Source organism: Diadema antillarum, unplaced genomic scaffold, assembly GCF_040938485.1.
Source record: "Diadema antillarum isolate AM-2024a unplaced genomic scaffold, OU_Dant_1.0 seq00000198_RagTag, whole genome shotgun sequence".
In the NCBI taxonomy this organism is placed as follows: Eukaryota; Metazoa; Echinodermata; class Echinoidea; order Diadematoida; family Diadematidae; genus Diadema; species Diadema antillarum.
Window position 1 is genome coordinate 269861 of NW_027271260.1, and position 18115 is coordinate 287975.

The 18115-nt window shown below is 40.3% G+C and overlaps 1 protein-coding gene across 2 annotated transcripts in view; it reads left to right on the forward strand.

Moving 5' to 3' along the window:
• The first annotated feature begins 2467 nt into the window (after positions 1-2467).
• LOC139728781 (uncharacterized) overlaps positions 2468-18115 on the forward strand; it is a 53033-nt gene continuing 37385 nt past the window's right edge. The window contains exons 1-3 of one of the 2 annotated variants that reach the window (XM_071639722.1): positions 2468-2653; positions 3258-3476; positions 13892-17991. In XM_071639722.1, coding sequence (XP_071495823.1) covers positions 13954-17991 — 4038 coding nt within the window. In that variant the 5' untranslated portion in view covers positions 2468-2653; positions 3258-3476; positions 13892-13953. Of the gene's footprint in view, positions 2654-3088; positions 3477-13891; positions 17992-18115 lie in introns of those variants that run through there. The other variant, XM_071639721.1, reaches the window with a different exon arrangement.

Below are 18115 nucleotides of genomic sequence, written 5' to 3' on the forward strand. Positions count from 1 at the left end.
ATCATCCTTTCACAACATGCACCATGGACCTTCAAGTCATCTGCCAGCCATTTGAACATTGTATCTAAATCTCTTGCAGCAGACTTGACAACATGTTTTATATTTTGCTTGTCCTGCAACTGATTTACCCACACATAATTGCGAAGACCAAAGTTTTCGATGATACCGCTACGCACATCTCTGGTTGCAGTGGCTGTCAGGGCAACAGCGGGACTGATGACTTGAGTTTCGATCGTAATTCACCCAATTTTCCATACACTGCTCGAAATGCTTTGGTGTTTCCAGATGCAGTCCCCCTATTTGAAAAATAAGAGAAAAAAAAACAGTAAGATTAAAATAAAAAACATTTTCTACATTGCACATGTGATTTCAATAATGCCTGCAGTCTCTTCAATGCATATCGCATAGCCATAAGACTGCATAATTTTAATCTATAGATGAACAAGTATTGTAAGGGAACATAATGTGTAAACGGTTGTAACAGATATGCCGAGAGAGGGCGGAAAGAAGAACGAAAAATGGCGACTGTCCTCAGAGGACCTATGTTGACAATTCGGTACCGAAGACCGAATTGAAGTGTTCAAAAGGCAATTACCCTGTCTGGTTCTAGTGTCATTCCCTGTTGTGCAAAGTTGTCCCCTTTCAGTATGAGTACATTTGCATACTGAAGCATGTTCCTATTTGAGTATTTTCTCAATGTACATGCACATGAAGAATTAGTCTGTGGGCCACAGCGTGTGTCTCGATTGCTCCTCTGTCTGTGTAGAGGAGCAAAGCCGACGAGACACAGGCTGTGGCTCACAGATTAAAGCTAAGGCAGTAGGCCTACGGTATGTGTAATTGCATTTGATCGAGAAATTTACAGTAGTTACTGTACAGTACAAAACAATCAAACCAGTGCAGTTACGGTGTTAACAATTTATTACAATTACACAGGATTTGACTCAGCTCAGTACACCTAGGAACAGTCACAAGAGTAGTACTGTAGTAGAAGCCTGACATGTGTTTACCCTACCCGGCCCAGAGGCTAGACATTTAACTACATTTAGTTTTACAATCATTTTTTTGTTGTTCAACTAGGGGCCTACAGTTACAGTTTGTAATTCAAGACAAGAGACACGTAATGAAAGTTGCCTTGACGAATCATTTGTAGAAACTGGATAGATCTAACGTTAAAATTTAATGATTAGCTTACCGCTAGGCCGCTTGAGTCTTCGACTTTGTCACGCAGGCCAAGCAAGATCCATAGCCCTGCTCATCTGGTCCGAATTAAAGACTTCAAAGGCATGACAACAAGAGCCACAGCTTTCGGAGAGTCTGGTCCATCATGTAGATCTAGTTTGCGAAAAATATCAACGCACAACAATGCAGCTTGGAAGTTGGAACACCACACTATTGCCAAAACCAGTCGGCATGGAGATAAACAAAATCATGAGTCTCTATGACCACGCACGGAGAAACGAGTACGTGTAGTAGGGACTTCTAAGTTCTGGTTCTGCTGCTGCTCCCCGAAACCGTCAACGAATCCAAGCTTCTCAGTAGCACATTGCATTGAATGCTCTTCTCATTATCACTGTCAGAAAAGCGACGCGGAGACGCTGATGTTGACATCCATTGACATGTAAACAAGGTTTGGAGGAAATACTTGAAATGCTGCACAGATTTTGGTCGGAAAACGTAAGACTCGGAATCAATACGAAAAGCACATTTGTTGCACAAGCTGTATGCTGTACACGCGATCCGGGGGATCCCCGATCGAGAAGTAAAAGCCACCTCGAAATTGACATGTACGATAAGTCACGATGCTTTAAATGGGCGAATATCTTTTCTACACGTATTTATCAATTTTTTATTTTTCATTTTTAAATTATTATTTTTATGTCGAAAAATAGATTTGAAATGTTTATTATTGTGATATTTATAATTTAATTTATAACAGTTATGGAAACGAGTAGAAGTTAGTCTTAATCTTACGCACGGTTTATGTACGTTCTAATTTCATTCTCCTCTTATGATCTCTAAGATATATTATTTGAGCAATTTTTAATAAAAAGAAAAATAATTTTAAAATTCCATCAATATATGTAGAGATTAATACAAATATTGGCGTAAAATACGTATGTTATGTTGCTACATGCAATATACCTGTTTGCAATAAGACTACAAGATTAGAGATCGATCGACTTTTTTCGTTCCCACAAATTGCCTGCTGGACGCGATCTCATCGACCAATCAGGATGCTCGAAATGAATGAGGGGATGGGGGTGGGGCCAATATTTTCCGAAATATTTCGGGGAGACTTGGCAAACCAGACTGGACTGTTTTGGAGGTCGAGATGCGTGCGTGCGCGGCAAATTAATACACGAGCATACGGTGGGGCATACGCGTGCTGTAGCGGTGTGTGCGCGCGGTAAATGATCACACAAAACAGTCCAGGCAGTGGACTACCCTCATATAGCTAGGGGGTTCCATGAAGCCAAACGCGTAGTCTTCTCGGACCGCCGACGACAAGTAACAAACGGAAAAATCTTTTGGTCAACTTGTACAGAGGTTACAACTGCTGCGAAAACTGCTCCGCTGTTTTGATGCTCAAACATGTTATCACTCGGGCTACTACCACCTTGAATATCATAAAGGCAACCTTCCGATGGCGGTATGTGTCAGTTGCGCGTTCTCTGTGTGCGGGTGCATACGTGATTATTATGTGAATGTTAAGCGTGCAATGTTCAGTGATGAATTTTCATTAGCATTCATTGTGCGTGCATGGGCTCATATAGACTGCTGAGAGGAAGGGAACATTACTAAATACTTCAGCTACGAACAGATGCACCGCACACTTGACCCCAAATCGCTACAGTATCTTCAAGTGCTTCCCCCTTCCCCCCCCCCCCCCCCCCCCCGTACGTTATCTGTTTCTGGAAGAATACCATAATACATTTGGAAAGGATTAGCACTGGAAATTACCTATGGGTCCCTATATTGTACACTCTATGCTTCGAGTTACTTACACAGAGTTGGATATAAAGCGTAATCTTTGTGTCTGACGTGCGCCCCCCCCCCCATTATATTTTTAATTGACAGGGATAAAATGCCATAATGATAATTGTGAAAGCCTGTTTGTTTGAAATTTTTCTCCATTTGTTCCCCATCCCATCCCTGTACACACAGGCTGTGTTAAAGCTATAAAATGCATAAAGCATAACCTTTGTACAACATAAGAACGGCACTCAAACTCTGTTTTACGAGTTTTTTCAAAGGTCGCTATAATCCATCATATCTCGGTGACATCTGCTCTTAACCCGTGACGTACTTGAACATCAACCCGGCGAAGCAAGACTCCATTATTTTGTAAGCCTTTACCCTCACGAATGTAACTCGCGAGTTGAAACACTCGAGTTTCGATGCACGCAACCAGGGAGCAACCTCTTCAGCTATACATCGTGCGTTTCGAGATGACTATCGTTTGGGCTTTGTAGGTAAGATTCGCCCTTCACCTTGTCAGATTTATTTTCTATATCGTATAGCCGTCTCTATGGATGATGTTAATTGTATAGGCCCTATACTCTTGTTTTCATAGCGCTTGATTGCCACCCTACAAGCGAAAAAGCTCACAATGACCTTTGAATAATATGTTTCGAATTGGCTCCTTAAAATTGGGCAGTATGCATAAAGATAACAATTACTTGCTGACATTTTTTTATTATTATAATAATATTATTATACTAAGGTCTTCACCCACGATAACCTCTTCAATGTTTGATCTGTTCTACCAGAGGGCTCTAACTTTTTTATTATTTCCCTAGCGTTGCCAGGTACCCATTTATACACCTTCAGGCACCAGCAACTGGATTGAAGAAAGTGCTTAACAACTTTTCCTTGTGCCAAAATCTCCATTTTGCCGTTTTCAGCCACAGATTTTCGACCGTTCGAGGTGCGAACATAGTCAAAGGCAAAGGCGTGTTTCTTGTGCATGTGGGAGACGCATATCATGCCAAACATTTTGATTGGAGAACGCAGTCACACAGGCGGTAGAATCCAGGCGAGGGAGGGAAGCAACCAAGAAGGGCAGAAGGGGAGAATGTTAAAGGAGGGGGAATTTCCACCTTCCAGAGCAGGAAAACGTCCAATTTGAGAAGTAAAATGGCTCAGGCTATATTTTGAAAAAGTCCTATTTAAATGATCATCAATAGAATGAGACTGCTAGATAGACGTCATTCAATCTTCTTCTTTTTTCACAGCAATAACCATGTAAGACCCGAATTACATTAACACGTCCTCATTTAGACTGGACAACATGTGTTATAATTTGCAAGTGGATTCAAGGGGATAATCATTCTATACTGTTTGAGTCTTGTAAGCTAGTTACTTTTTAACCTAAACTGCTCAAGTATTATGGAAGGTGATACTCTGCCAGGTAAAATACGTGCGAGCCAAATGGTTTCATTTGAACACGCATTATGTTGAAATATTCTTGGTAATTATAATTCGTAGGCAAGTGATATTATTATAACGTTAAAAGCAACGTGACCGGAAATTTAAACAGTATGTTGAAAATGTTTCAAAGTTTCCTGCTCAACTTATTCATTCCTATCTGATCTAGTGGGTAGTAGGGTGTAATATATATATATATATATATATATATATATATATATTTATATATATATATTTATATATATATATTATATATCATATAAAACGTTAAAAGCAACGTGACCGGAAATTTGAACAGTATGTTAGAATGCTTCAATGTTTCCTGCTCAGCTTATTCATTCCTAGCACATCTAGTTGGGAAGAAGGAAAAAGAAAATAGAATTCCCACTTCAATGGAAGCATTAAAGGGTGACAATGGGGAGGGAAAATCCCGCTCTTTATCATGCCACAATGAATGTCTAAAGTGGAGGTGGGTGGGAGGTCTAAGGATCACGCCTCAGGGAGCAGACAAACATCGTTATTCTTCTTTTTCTCTTGTTCACAGCATGCCATGAAGATATCTGAAAAGCACTTAATGATTTTTCATAAGTTCCTTGGCATTCTTGCATTTGGTACTTGGCAGTCTGGTGCCCGTACCTCGTTAAACCTACATTGATACTTTCATAGCCTCTTGGTATTTATGGATATCATAACATGCAAAGGGGTAGAGAGTACCCGACCACCATCACTATCGATATAAAGATAATCACATCCTTTCTTGGTGCTATGTTGGGTTCTGCTCAGTAAAACAAGATGGCAGTGGACATTTCACGAAATTCCCATAAAGCCGCACTTTATTTTCTCTTTTTTTTCCGTTCATGTCATTTTTGAAAATCCAAATCCACAATCTCGGGATAATCCTTGGCAACCTATAAATTAATGATGGTACACACATGTATAATGTAACATACACAGAGAGGGAGAGAGAGAGAGACGCTCGTACGTGATATCCAAGATTGTTTTTACGATGACATATAAGACATGTTGTTGTTGTTGTTTTCACCGTAGGGCATGTTGGGTAACTCCCAGATCTCATTGTAAATGTAATACTCTCGAAAGGCAATTATGAACACGACAATGACTGAGACCTTTAAATCACGCGCGCTGCAGTCCGCAATGCTTCTGTCCACTGTGTGCCGACCGAAAAAGGAGTCATCGCCGTGCAACGTGTAGAACGTTAGGAAAAAGTCGGCGGTCATCCGTAATAATTTCGTGTGGACGTCTTTCTTCTGTCCGTGGGTGGTGCTGACCATTTGGGATTTGAAGGATTTGGCTGGCTCGTTTGAACTCAAATAATTTCACAGCCATTGATAAGCCGTCCCGGCTTTCTTGATAATGGTGATGATATTGAAGACAAAAATGACGATGATGATAAGATGATAATGATAATAATAACAATAATATTAATAATAATAATTATGATAATAATTATAATAATCGTTATCATAATTGCATTCAATGGTTCTTTGCAAGGGTGTGCTTATAAGCGCACCGGTTCTTATACGAGGAAAGCAGTTAGCACAATATCATAAGGGACAATGCAAACCTAAACAGTAACGGAAAGAGAAAAAAAGAGCCCTTTGAAACTGGCATAGTCAGATAGTCTTTGGAATGTTTTGTCTTTTGCCAGTAAAAGCAAACATTGCGACTTCGTACTGATCTATCACGCGTATGCTCCCTACCCATAAGAATAGGTGCTCAGGTTCTTTCAGCGTCTTTTTGATGGCGAACATTAGGGCAAAATAGCAGGCTGGCATTAACGGCATTGATTAGTAACATATTATTCTAATTGTTTCTAACTTTGTAGCGGTTATGACCCTCATCAAACCAATATTGCACATTAAAGATCTCGGCATTTATATTTACATTTAGCGGTCATGCGCATTTTGAAATTTGTCTGGTATAGTTTATTGTCCCCGCCGAACGAGTTCGAGCAGGGGACTATGAAACGGGCTCCGTACGTGTGTGTGTCCGTGTGTCCGTCCGTCCGTGTGTGCGTCCGTGTGTGATCAAAATCTTCAATTTGCTACTTCTCTGTCATTTATGAGCCAATTTTGATTCTGTTTGTTTATATGATAGCACTACATGGGAGATTTGAAACTTCTACACAGAATTTCAGTCGTGACCTTTGACCTTGACCTTTGACCTATATTGTACATTTTGATACAAAATGCTACTCCTTCGCCATTTCTAACCCGATTTCGATTCCGTTTGCTTTATGTGATGGCACTAGGTGAGGGCTTCAAAACTTCTACACAGAATTTTGACCTTTTACTTCTTTGACCTTTGACCTTGATTTTTTACCTGTATTGTACATTTTGCTACAAAATTCTACTCCTTCGCCATTTCTTACCCGATTTCGATTCCGTTTGCTTTATGTGATGGCACTAGGTGAGGGCTTCAAAACTTCTACACATAATTTTGACCTTTGACATCTTTGACCTTTGACCTTGATTTTCGACCCATATTGTACATTGGCTAGAAAATGCTACTCCTTCGCCATTTCTAACCCGATTTCGATTCTGTTTGCTTTATGTGATGGCACTAGGTGAGGGCTTCAAAACTTCTACACACAATTTTGACCTTTTACTTCTTTGACCTTTGACCTTGATTTTTTACCTGTATTGTACATTTTGCTACAAAATGCTATTCCTTCGCCATTTCTTACCCGATTTCGATTATGTTTGCTTTATGTGATGGCACTAGGTGAGGGCTTCAAAACTTCTGCACAGAATTTTGACCTTTGACTTCTTTGACCTTTGACCTTAATTTTTGGCCTACATTTTGTACATTTTGCTACAAAATGCTACTCCTTCGCCATTTCTAACCCTATTTTGATTCCGTTTGCTTTATGTGATGGCACTAGGTGAGCGCTTCAAAACCTCAACACAGAATTTGGCCTTTGACTTCTTTGACCTTTGACCTTGATTTTTGACCTATATTGTACATTTTGCTACAAAATGCTACTTCCGGCGGGGACATATATTACGCACCGCGTAATTTCTACTTTTCCTTGTTTTGTTTGTGGTGCAACAGAGCTGTCAGGAACAGGTCACTTAGCAGGTTAAAAACAGGTTAAAAATTACAATAAGAAGTATGATTATCAATTCAAAAATCATATAACTCATTAATTTAACTTTAGTCAAGTATGATACATGCACTGGCGATTGTTTACCTTTGGGATCAGTGATGAAGATATGTTCGAGTTATCACATTTGATGTATATCTATAATGGAAAGTTAAGTTGTATCAAAAAACGTCCTACCATATCAAAAAGTGCAACAAAAACACGAAGCATGGGGGGATATCACTATTTCTTTAAAGATAATGATAACTATTCAAAGTATTTCTCTAGAGATATTACTTTAGGCCTACAAAGCGTTGAATAAAGAAGAGGTGCAGGTAACCCTGGCGTCTAACACGGTATAAATTTTCTTTATTAAATTTACAAATATTTCAAACATATATGCAGTCATTTATACACATTTTTTTCTCTCTCTCTTTCTCACATACACACACACATACGCACGCACACACGTCACGTCACCCGTAGACACATGGGGAATCTTACACACGAAGAGAAAAGTGAAAACGCAATGTGATATCATTGGTTCCATGAGGTTTGTTTCTGCGATACTTGCTTCCATGAAATATCTGCACCACGGCCTGTATTATGCCAAACATGAAATTCTATCGACAAATATAACTCTCACCCTATCACAAATCTAAGTCTAATCCAAAGTTCTTCGAGAAAATAAACCTGGAGCAACTGTCGTAGAATCAAATGTCGTGTAACCATGAGTAGAATCATAATAGACGATCGATCTTCTGCGAGCACTTTTTTGGGGGGGCCCGGATTAAGATGGCGAACGGCTCCTTCATATCGGTATACCGCAATGTGAAAGAATGAGTCTTCTACATTAATGTTATTTATATACGATTGATATCTACCCACAATTAAAATACATGTATGTGGATACATGTGTGTCATACAGCGAAGCCCAAATAGTCTAGCGGATATAGGGCACATATAGGGTGAATCATGCACATTATGGTAAAAGCACCATATTTGGTACACATGTACATGATGCCAATACAAGTCATTTCTGATATGGAAGCCACTCTGATTCTGCCTGTGGCGGCCGTGGCGGCCATTTTTCAAAATGGCCGCCATGTGATATAGCAATGCTGTGTATTTTGGAAACTAAAAGTCCGATTGTCGTGATTCTTGTACCAAAGTATAGGTTTTGAGGGTCAAGGATTCCAATAAAATAATTTTTGAGAGGATAAAACCATGGCAACCTACTTATTGGCGGCCATTTTGAAAAATATGGCCACCATGCTAGATATAACATCTCCTTAAAACGTATGGACAAAGGGTCATGACTATGATACCAACTTATATGTTTTTGGCGTCAAGGACTCCGATAAATTCAACTGTAAGTGAGTATGAATAGTTTCATCCTACGTTTTGGCGGCCATTTTAATAAATATGGCTGCCATATAACGGATAATGAATATTGTATATCTTCGAACTCAATGAATATATAATCACGATTCAAGTGTAAAAGTATAGATTTGGGGTGAAGGTTTTCAATATAATGATGTTTTAGCAAAGTGAATAGGTTCATCACATCCTTTGTTTTGGTGGCCATTTAATAAATATGGTCTCCCTCCAGTTAAACATGGCTGCCGCTGTACATTCTATTCATATATCTTTAAAACCAATGGATGCATCTTCATGATTCTGGTACAAAAATATGTTTTTGAGGTTCAATTATTTAAATGGATACATCTTTTCGTGTATACAACCATCACATCCTATGTTTTGGCTGCCATTTTAAAATATGGCCACCGCAATAAATACTATACTGTACGTCTTTGAAACTAATTGGGGTCAATGATTTAAAACAAGCATTTGTTGATGAATAGAACTAACATATTTCGTTTTCATGTCCATTTTGATAAATATGCCTTTCGCACTACATAGAGTATGCACACACACACACACACACACACACATTTCATACAGTGTGGCCTAGAATTAACGGAAACGCAAGTTTTCGCAAATATTTGCACATTTGCATTACTTTGATGCCAAAATGAATGACATAGAGTTGTGAGAAGAATGACACCAAAATCATCCGATTTGGTTGAGTAGTTTTCATTCTACAGATTTTTTTTTTGTAAAGACGGGTCGAGCGTAAATTTCTTAGCTCAATTTAACAAATTTCAGCATTGAACAAAGGCCACTTGGGAGACTAACAAAGAATTGAGGCCGCATATCACAATGTGGAGTGCTTGAATAGGATTATTGTAGAAGATTGACCTTCAATTGTTGGGTAGTCTCCGTTGCTGAGCTTTGATAAAATAAAGTAAGAAATTAATGATTAACAAAAACATGTCTAGAAAGAAAAGTACTCAACCAAATTGGACAATTTCGTGTTGGTTTTGGAAAAATATTCGTTTCCATTTTCTGAGGGGCCACCCTCTATGTATTATATATACACCCTCAGTTGCCATTATGTATTGTCCCATTGACAAGAATCGTTCACCTATTATTGGTAAATGAACCTCCTATGTCGTTGCGGCGTTTAATTCTTTATTGTTCATTGATTGTTGTTGATTGACCATACCTCTATCACATTCACTACTCAAGTAGGTATTGAACATCACATAAGTACAATTGTTGCATACGTGGAATACTAAAAATAATTATGTTGAATATCAAAGGTAGAATAAAATGGTGAGAATGGAATAGAAGACTTTCCCCCCAATTTTGGATGCATAGACAGGACAGTACAATAAGTGTACTGGCATAGTTTCCAGCCACAAAGACATGATTATTGCAGCCTTATAAGACCTACTGATTTCTACAGTTTGTTTTAAGTTCTTGTTCATTATTTCATAGTATGACCTTGTCAAAACTGTTACACAAAATTATAAGGAATCATATGAAGGAATCGAATTAGCTCTGACCAGGGAGGTGAGACACCTCCCTGCTCTGACAATCCAAAACAATTATTGTTCCTGATCATCCTTTGCTGAGCGGTGATGAACGTGAATGCATATATAGATGCAGGTGCGCTTTAGAGAATGTCCTCAGTATTTCTACTGGTGCCGGTAAGTAAGATCGATTTACTGAATATTTTATTCTGTGCCAGTTTTATCTTCCAATAATTATGAACTTTAAAATTTGTATTTCTTTGAGGTTTTCCTTAAATTCATAAATTAGCATAATTTTTCTTGTAGTTGATATTTTGCTAATAGACTCACGTGGAGCTGCAAATGACAATTAGATGTAAACCTATAAAGATGTATTGTATAATACCTATCATATTTGCCAGAGAGATGATGAACTACAACACATAGCTGCCTTAGGGGTTCCGCTCCGGATTTGGATAAGGTTTACTCCCTAGCCTTTGATCAACCAGAAAACTGCCCGCAAGGAAGCGGAAGACTCGTGGAGGGCGGGAACGTCTTTCTACCCGTACAGGACCAGAAGGACCTGCCCACTGCCACTATTAATTTTACTTTATCGTTTGATGTATAAGATTCAGTGTAGTTATAAGTATCAGAACAGCCTGGTCAATCATGGATTTTATAGACATACATATAGTGTTTACATTTGATGTAAGTGACCCAAGAAGTTTTAGAAGTTTTCTCACACTTAGTGTCATTTTTCCAAAGAAAACAGACGTACTAATTGGTTGAAAACTATGATTTTCATTCCATAGTCCAGGGACCAGGGAAAGCGAGAGTCTGTATTTCTAGAAAATATAAATTATAATCTTGATTAATATGTACTTCAGACATGAAATTGTGAAGATCATGTTTTTCACATACGCTGTACACACATAAATCCTATAAAGGAAGTTGAGCATATTTTCCAAAATGCTTACAAAGTTAACTATGCCCAGATGTTCCACATTAGAATACTAAAAATGAGTGAACAAGTAATTGCTGACCCCTTAAGTAAACGTTTACACCAGAATCAATCCACAATGGGCATCCCGCTTTCATAACACTCGTACGCTATTTATTACATGGCCGCCAAAACAAAGGATGTGATGAACCTATTCACTTTGCTAAAACATCATTATATTGAAAACTTTCAACCAAAAACTATACTTTTACACTTGAATCGTGATTATATATCTTTTGAGTTCGAAGATATACAATGTACAATATTCATCATCTGTTGTATGGCAGCCATATTTATGAAAATGGCAGCCAAAACGTAGGATGAAACGATTCATATTCACTTACAGTTGAATTAATCAGAATCCTTGACCCAAAAACATATAAGTTGGTACCAGAGTCATGACCCTTTGTCCATACGTTTTAAGGAGATGTTATATCTAGCATGGTGGTCATATTCTTTCAAAATGGCCGCCAATAAGTAGGTTGCCATGGTTTTATCCTCTCAAAAATTATTTTATTGGAATCCTTGACCCTCAAAACCTATACTTTGGTACAAGAATTACGACAATCGGACTTATAGTTTCCAAAATACACAGCATTGCTATATCACATGGCGGCCATTTTGAAAAATGGCCGCCACGGCCGCCACAGGCAGAATCAGAGTGGCTTCCATATCAGAAATGACTTGTATTGGCATCATGTACATGTGTACCAAATATGGTGCTTTTACCATTAAGTGCATGATTTTTTCTATATCCGCTGGACTAAAATGAGAAGATGTGAATATACACTGTGCGCATATAGTGGTGGGGGTGGTGTGGGGATGCGAGCACAGCTGCCTACTCAAGCCAGTCTAGAGTCGCAAGCTGTTGCGGCCATACGTACGTGTGCTAGCTAGCTTGATTCTGTTTTACTTACATTATTTTACTTTAAAAAAAACGTCCAGCAATGATGTCACACCACGTCTGTTCATTAATCTCAATGTTTACATTATCTGAGAACTTGTCAAGTTGAGTGTGTGAGAAAGGACAAAAAAAAATGACAACTGTATCGTAAAAAGAAAGTATTTCCTCTCGTAAGGTCGAGAACGCTATTTGTCCACATTTCTTTATGACCCTTGTATTCCTGATGCGAGGTAGCATATTGAGTATTACACATTCCAGTCAAATATGCACTTCCACACACACTCTTACATAATATACACTCATACACGTTTCCAAACACAAGATTTATAGGTAGTCAAATCGACACAGAATCTTACAAAAACAAAACAATAACAATATAACAAAACAACAAAACTGCAACCCCGTACACTCGCCCTGCATTTTCTTTCTTAAAGGTACTAGCCCACATTTGCAAACCCACGAAAATCAGAACTGCATAAAACAGGTCCAATATGACTTCAAGTACAAGTTATAACAGTAACATACCTCACCTGTTGCTCTTTGTCTATACCATTCGATAAAAGAGAGAAAATCATCGTTTTAAAATCAATTTTCAAACCGGGTCAACCCGACCCAAAATCGAATTACGAGCGCGGGCTAGCTACGTACATGTAACTTACACATGTATCGCATGCATGTATAGTACGTACGTGGACCGGAGCTAGCGAGCGTTATACGCATGCATACGGTGCATTTTCATTTATTTTTATGAAAGTAATGGACTAATTGGAACGAAATTTTGCACAGGTGTTACTGCAATCATACCCAAACTCCATGCTGACTATGAGACCAATTGCTGCAGGTTTACAAATGTGGGCTAATACCTTTAATAGTTTGACCTAATGATCAACGATTTTCCATTTGTTCGTATGACTGCAATTCACGTATTCTGTATTCTATGATTAGTATATTCATGATTATACATGCATTCATATTTCTTTTTGTTCAGTGTATGATAATTTTGAGAAATTGTTTATTACGGTATATCAATTTGGTTAAAATGCGGAAATCAAATCAAATCAAATCAAAGAATGGAATGAAATGACCCGCTATCTGAAAGAAAATAGATAATGTATAAAGGTCGATCATATAACCATTGATAGAACCACAATACAACATCTATGTATAAAGGTTCATGAAAATGGAATTTTAGACTTCTGTATTTATTGTAAAAAAACTCAGAATTTGAACACAAATGTTAAGCGATTCTTTTGATGGAATATCATGCTAAAATCAAAATGAAACTGCAGCAGACTAGTGTGATATTCCATCATACAATTTTAGTCGTCTTATTGTATAAATTGTAATATTTAAATATATTTAATTCAATTCACTAGTCTCTCAACTTGAATTGTCATATTCACAAATACATTACTGCAAAAATATCCAGGAGGAAAGGAATTCTTATCTAAATTGAAGTCCTTTTTACCATGAAAAATGTATTACTCAACATTTGACATTCTTGAATTCTACCTCACCTTACAGAGTTCATATTGATATAACTACATAATTATTTTTCGTCTCTTTTTTTTCCTATTCGTAAACCCAAATAGTGACCACGGAATTTCTGTTGAAGTGACCGTCACCTCGCAAGTCACCACTTCTTAAGTCAATTATGTCGTCTCAACTGGAAACGTATTCGCAGCAGGGAGAGGCGCGTGCAGCATGGGGGCACACAACAGACATGGGCGCCATGGCGCCCATATTAAGAGCCATAATAACAGACGAATATTTGAAGGTTTTAACGACCACCGTTTACGCTTGGAATTTCATCAGTCATTTGGAAGGGATCAAGAAGCTTCTCAACCACAAGGTGACAAGACCTGCCGGCATAGAGGATGGAACCATCTCTTCTGACAGCGTTTTTGGTGATGTTGGAACAGCGGTTAGGAGCTCCGATGACATGTCTCCCTTGTTCGCTGCATGTCGTAATGGAAATATTGAAGAAATCCGTTCCCTAGTTGGACAAGATTTTAACAAACCTCATGAAGATGGTGGTCGTACATTGATATACCTTTCTGTAGAAGCTGGCAACCTCGAAGTTGTTAAATTTCTAGTTTCTCAAGGTGTCGATGTCAATAAGCCAGCAGAATGCGGCTGTACGCCACTGCATCGCGCTTGCGCATACGGCCGCGCCGACATTGCCAAGTTCCTGTTGAGCCACGGTGCCGACATAAATGCTTCTGATGAGATTGCATGCACGCCGCTTCTCATCGCTAGTATGGCCGGAAAAACAGAAATTGTGAAAATTCTCCTTGCTCATGGGGCTGATGTAAAAGCAAGAGAGATGGAAGGTCACACCCCGTTATCCCTCGCAGCACGGGAGGGACACGCAGACCTTGTAGAAATTCTTTTAAATTATGGATCTGAGCTGAATGGTACCACAAATGACGGCAGCACCGCTTTGTTTAATGCAGCTTTCAAGGGTCATGAACAGGTGGTGAACATCCTCATCAACCATGGAGCTCACATGGATCTTGCAACAAAGGAGATGTGCACGCCACTGTTTATTGCGTGCATGAACAGTCATCTAGGAATCGTCAAGAGCCTCGTACATAATGGCGCTGATGTGAATCATGTTGCTGGTTATGAGAAAACACCATTACATGCAGCTTCCTTCAGGGGTCACGAGGAAATGGTGGACTTTCTTGTGGAAAATGGCGCCGGTGTAAACGCACGCGAAGTAAAAGGGCACACACCCCTATCTCTAGCTTCTGTCGAAGGTCATGGTGACGTAGTCACAACTCTGTTGAAGCATGGAGCAAATGTGAATGACGCTACCGATGATGGCAGCACATCTTTACATCTGTCCTCATTTAAGGGTCGATCGGGAGTGGTCAACATTCTGCTGTGCAACGAGGCAAGGGTGAATTTGACGGCCAAAGACAACTCTACAGCCTTGCACGGTGCTGTCCTTGGGGAAAACCTTGGAATTGTTAAAACGCTCTTATCCCAAGGAGCTGATGTAAATGTAGCTACAAGAAAAGGCTGCACTCCCCTCTACTACGCTTCCGAAGATGGTCATTTGGAAATGATAGAATCTCTTGTAGAAAAGGGAGCAGACGTCAATTTTGCTCCAAAGGATGGGCACACACCTGTAGCAATGGCTTCATTTAAAGGCTATTTACCAGTCGTCAAGTATCTTCTGGACAAAGGTGCACGCGTGAACCCATCAGCACAGGAAATCTGTTCACCTTTGTATGCGGCTTCACAGGGAGGGCAGTTAGAGGTGGTCAAGTTACTTTTGTCCAGGGGCGCAGATGTAAACCAAAGTGCCTTAGTAAAGCGGAGTAAGCAGAATGACTCACCCCTGTACATTGCGTCAGGACAAGGCCACCTAGAAGTTGTAATATGCCTTATTGATCATGGCGGAGAATTGGAGGCGGAAAACGGGTACACTCCGCTTCTCTTCGCTTCACAAGAGGGACACCTGGACGTGGTAAAGTATCTTATTTCGCACGGTGCCAATGTGAAATCGGCTACAAAAGAAGGGGATTCACCGCTGCATGTTGCTTCAGGCAAAGGTAGCCTTTCAGTTGTCCAAGAACTGATAGACAATGGAGCTGATATCGACGCAACCCTTGTAAACGGATATACTCCCTTATACATCGCCTCCCAAAAGGGTTATCAAGAAATAATGGAGTTCTTACTGACCAAGGGAGCCCGTGCCGACGTGAGGGTAAGGGATGGGAGCACACCTTTATTTGTTGCTGCCTTTCATGGCCACGTAAATGTTGTATACATACTTCTTAGTCAGCGAGTAGATTTAGAAGCAGAAAAAATTGGAGGGTTTACTGCCCTCTACGTTGCGTCTCAAGAGGGACATCAAGAAATAGTGCATTCACTCCTTATGTATGGGGCTAATGTGAACGCAACTACACACTCGGGCTACACACCATTACATGCTGCGGCTGAAGGAGGTCATACACAGGTGGCACATCATCTGCTGAAATATAAAGCCAATGTAGCAGCAAAGACACAGAATGGTCACACGCCTTTGTTCATCGCGTCACGTTCTGGACATGCGGACGTTGTCCAATGTCTCTTGACTCATGGAGCAGATGTGAGCATCACCGATAGGGAAGGCAGCCAACCTATCCATGTTGCTTCACACAGAGGGAGTCTTCAAGCAGTCCGAGCTCTTCTAAACTACGGGGCATCGGTAAATGCAACTACACATGAAAACTACACACCACTTTATGGTGCTTGCCTCGGTGGTCATAGAGATGTAGTGGCCCATTTACTCACTCAGGGAGCAAAGGGAGATATCAGGACAAACCACGGTACGACTCCTTTATTCATTGCTTCTGAAACAGGCCGTCTTGACATTGTGAAATTGCTCGTCAGTGCCGGAGATTCCGTGAACATCGCAACAGTTGATGGCCAAACGCCTCTTTGCAAAGCCCTAATGAAAGGTAACATGTCAGTCTTCGAATATCTTCTAAACCATGGGGCAGATATAAACAGTGCTTGTGAAGATGGTTCGACAGCTTTGCACTTTGTTGCAGTGTTGGGCAATCCAGACCTAGTTTACAAACTGATACACCTCGGTGGCAATATAAATGTTACCGACGTGAATGGGAACTCCCCCTTGCATTTCGCCGCGCTGAAGGGAAACGAGGCGGTCGTCAAAACCCTTTTGATCCATGGTGCTTATGCAAATGGACTTGGAAAAACTGGCAAGACTCCTTTAGACCTGGCCTTATTAAACGGTCATAACGGGGTAGTTAGTATCCTTGCGAATCACATTGCTAATTCAAATCACAAGGGAAGTAAGGGCTCACAGCTGCTCGCCGCTTCAAAAGAAGGCAGGGTTGAAGACGTTGAAGTTTTACTGGCACAAGGGACCGATGTGAATTTTGCAGGGAAAGATGATGAAACGCCTTTAATTGCTGCTGCGTCAGGAGGGCATCTCGATGTGGTGGTATGTCTTCTACACAGAGGGGCAAACGTCAATTCCACGACAGTACTCGGACATACGGCCCTAATAGAATCTTCTAAAGCAGGCTTTCTGGAAGTCGTGCAGTTCCTATGTTTTAATGGTGCAGATCTGCAAGCATCTACAGTGAAGGGTTGCACACCACTAGTTGCTGCTGCTCAAGAAGGTCATGAAGATGTGGTGGATTACCTCTGTGATAAAGGGTCGTACATTGAGAGCACCGATTCAAAGGGTTTTACACCGCTGATGGTTGCTTGCGAGCGAGGGCACATTGAGGTCGTGAAATGCCTACTCGCTCACAGTGCTAATGCTCACGTTATAGGATATGATGGATCTTCACTCCTCACTATTGCGTGCCAGGGATCACATCTTGAACTGGTGAAGTATCTCGTAAGTCAAGAGAACAGTGTCGACACAGCTGCAAATTCTGGCGGGACGTCTTTATTGATCGCCGCAGAAGAAGGTCAGGCAGACATTTGCAGAACTCTCCTGAGTTGTGGTGCCGACATCAACGCCGCAGATGAAGATGGGTGTTCAGCTCTGCACGCAGCGTCCGCTCGTGGCCATCTTGAAGTAACCAAATGTCTCATTGGAAACGGAGCAGATGTCATGTGTGCAGATGAGAATGGCTTCTCGTGCTTACATGTAGCCAGTCAAAATGGACACCGCGTTATCGTCGAATACATCTTGGAAAGTACTACCCACAATGAATCAGTAAGTTCAAGTTGTAATGAATAGGTCTTTAAGTCTTACACGCAGAGAGCAGTTTGCAGCTTAACACCTGCTTCTGATGACCGCAGGACTTAAGGCGGGCGTGCAGGTCAGTCAACTACAGTCT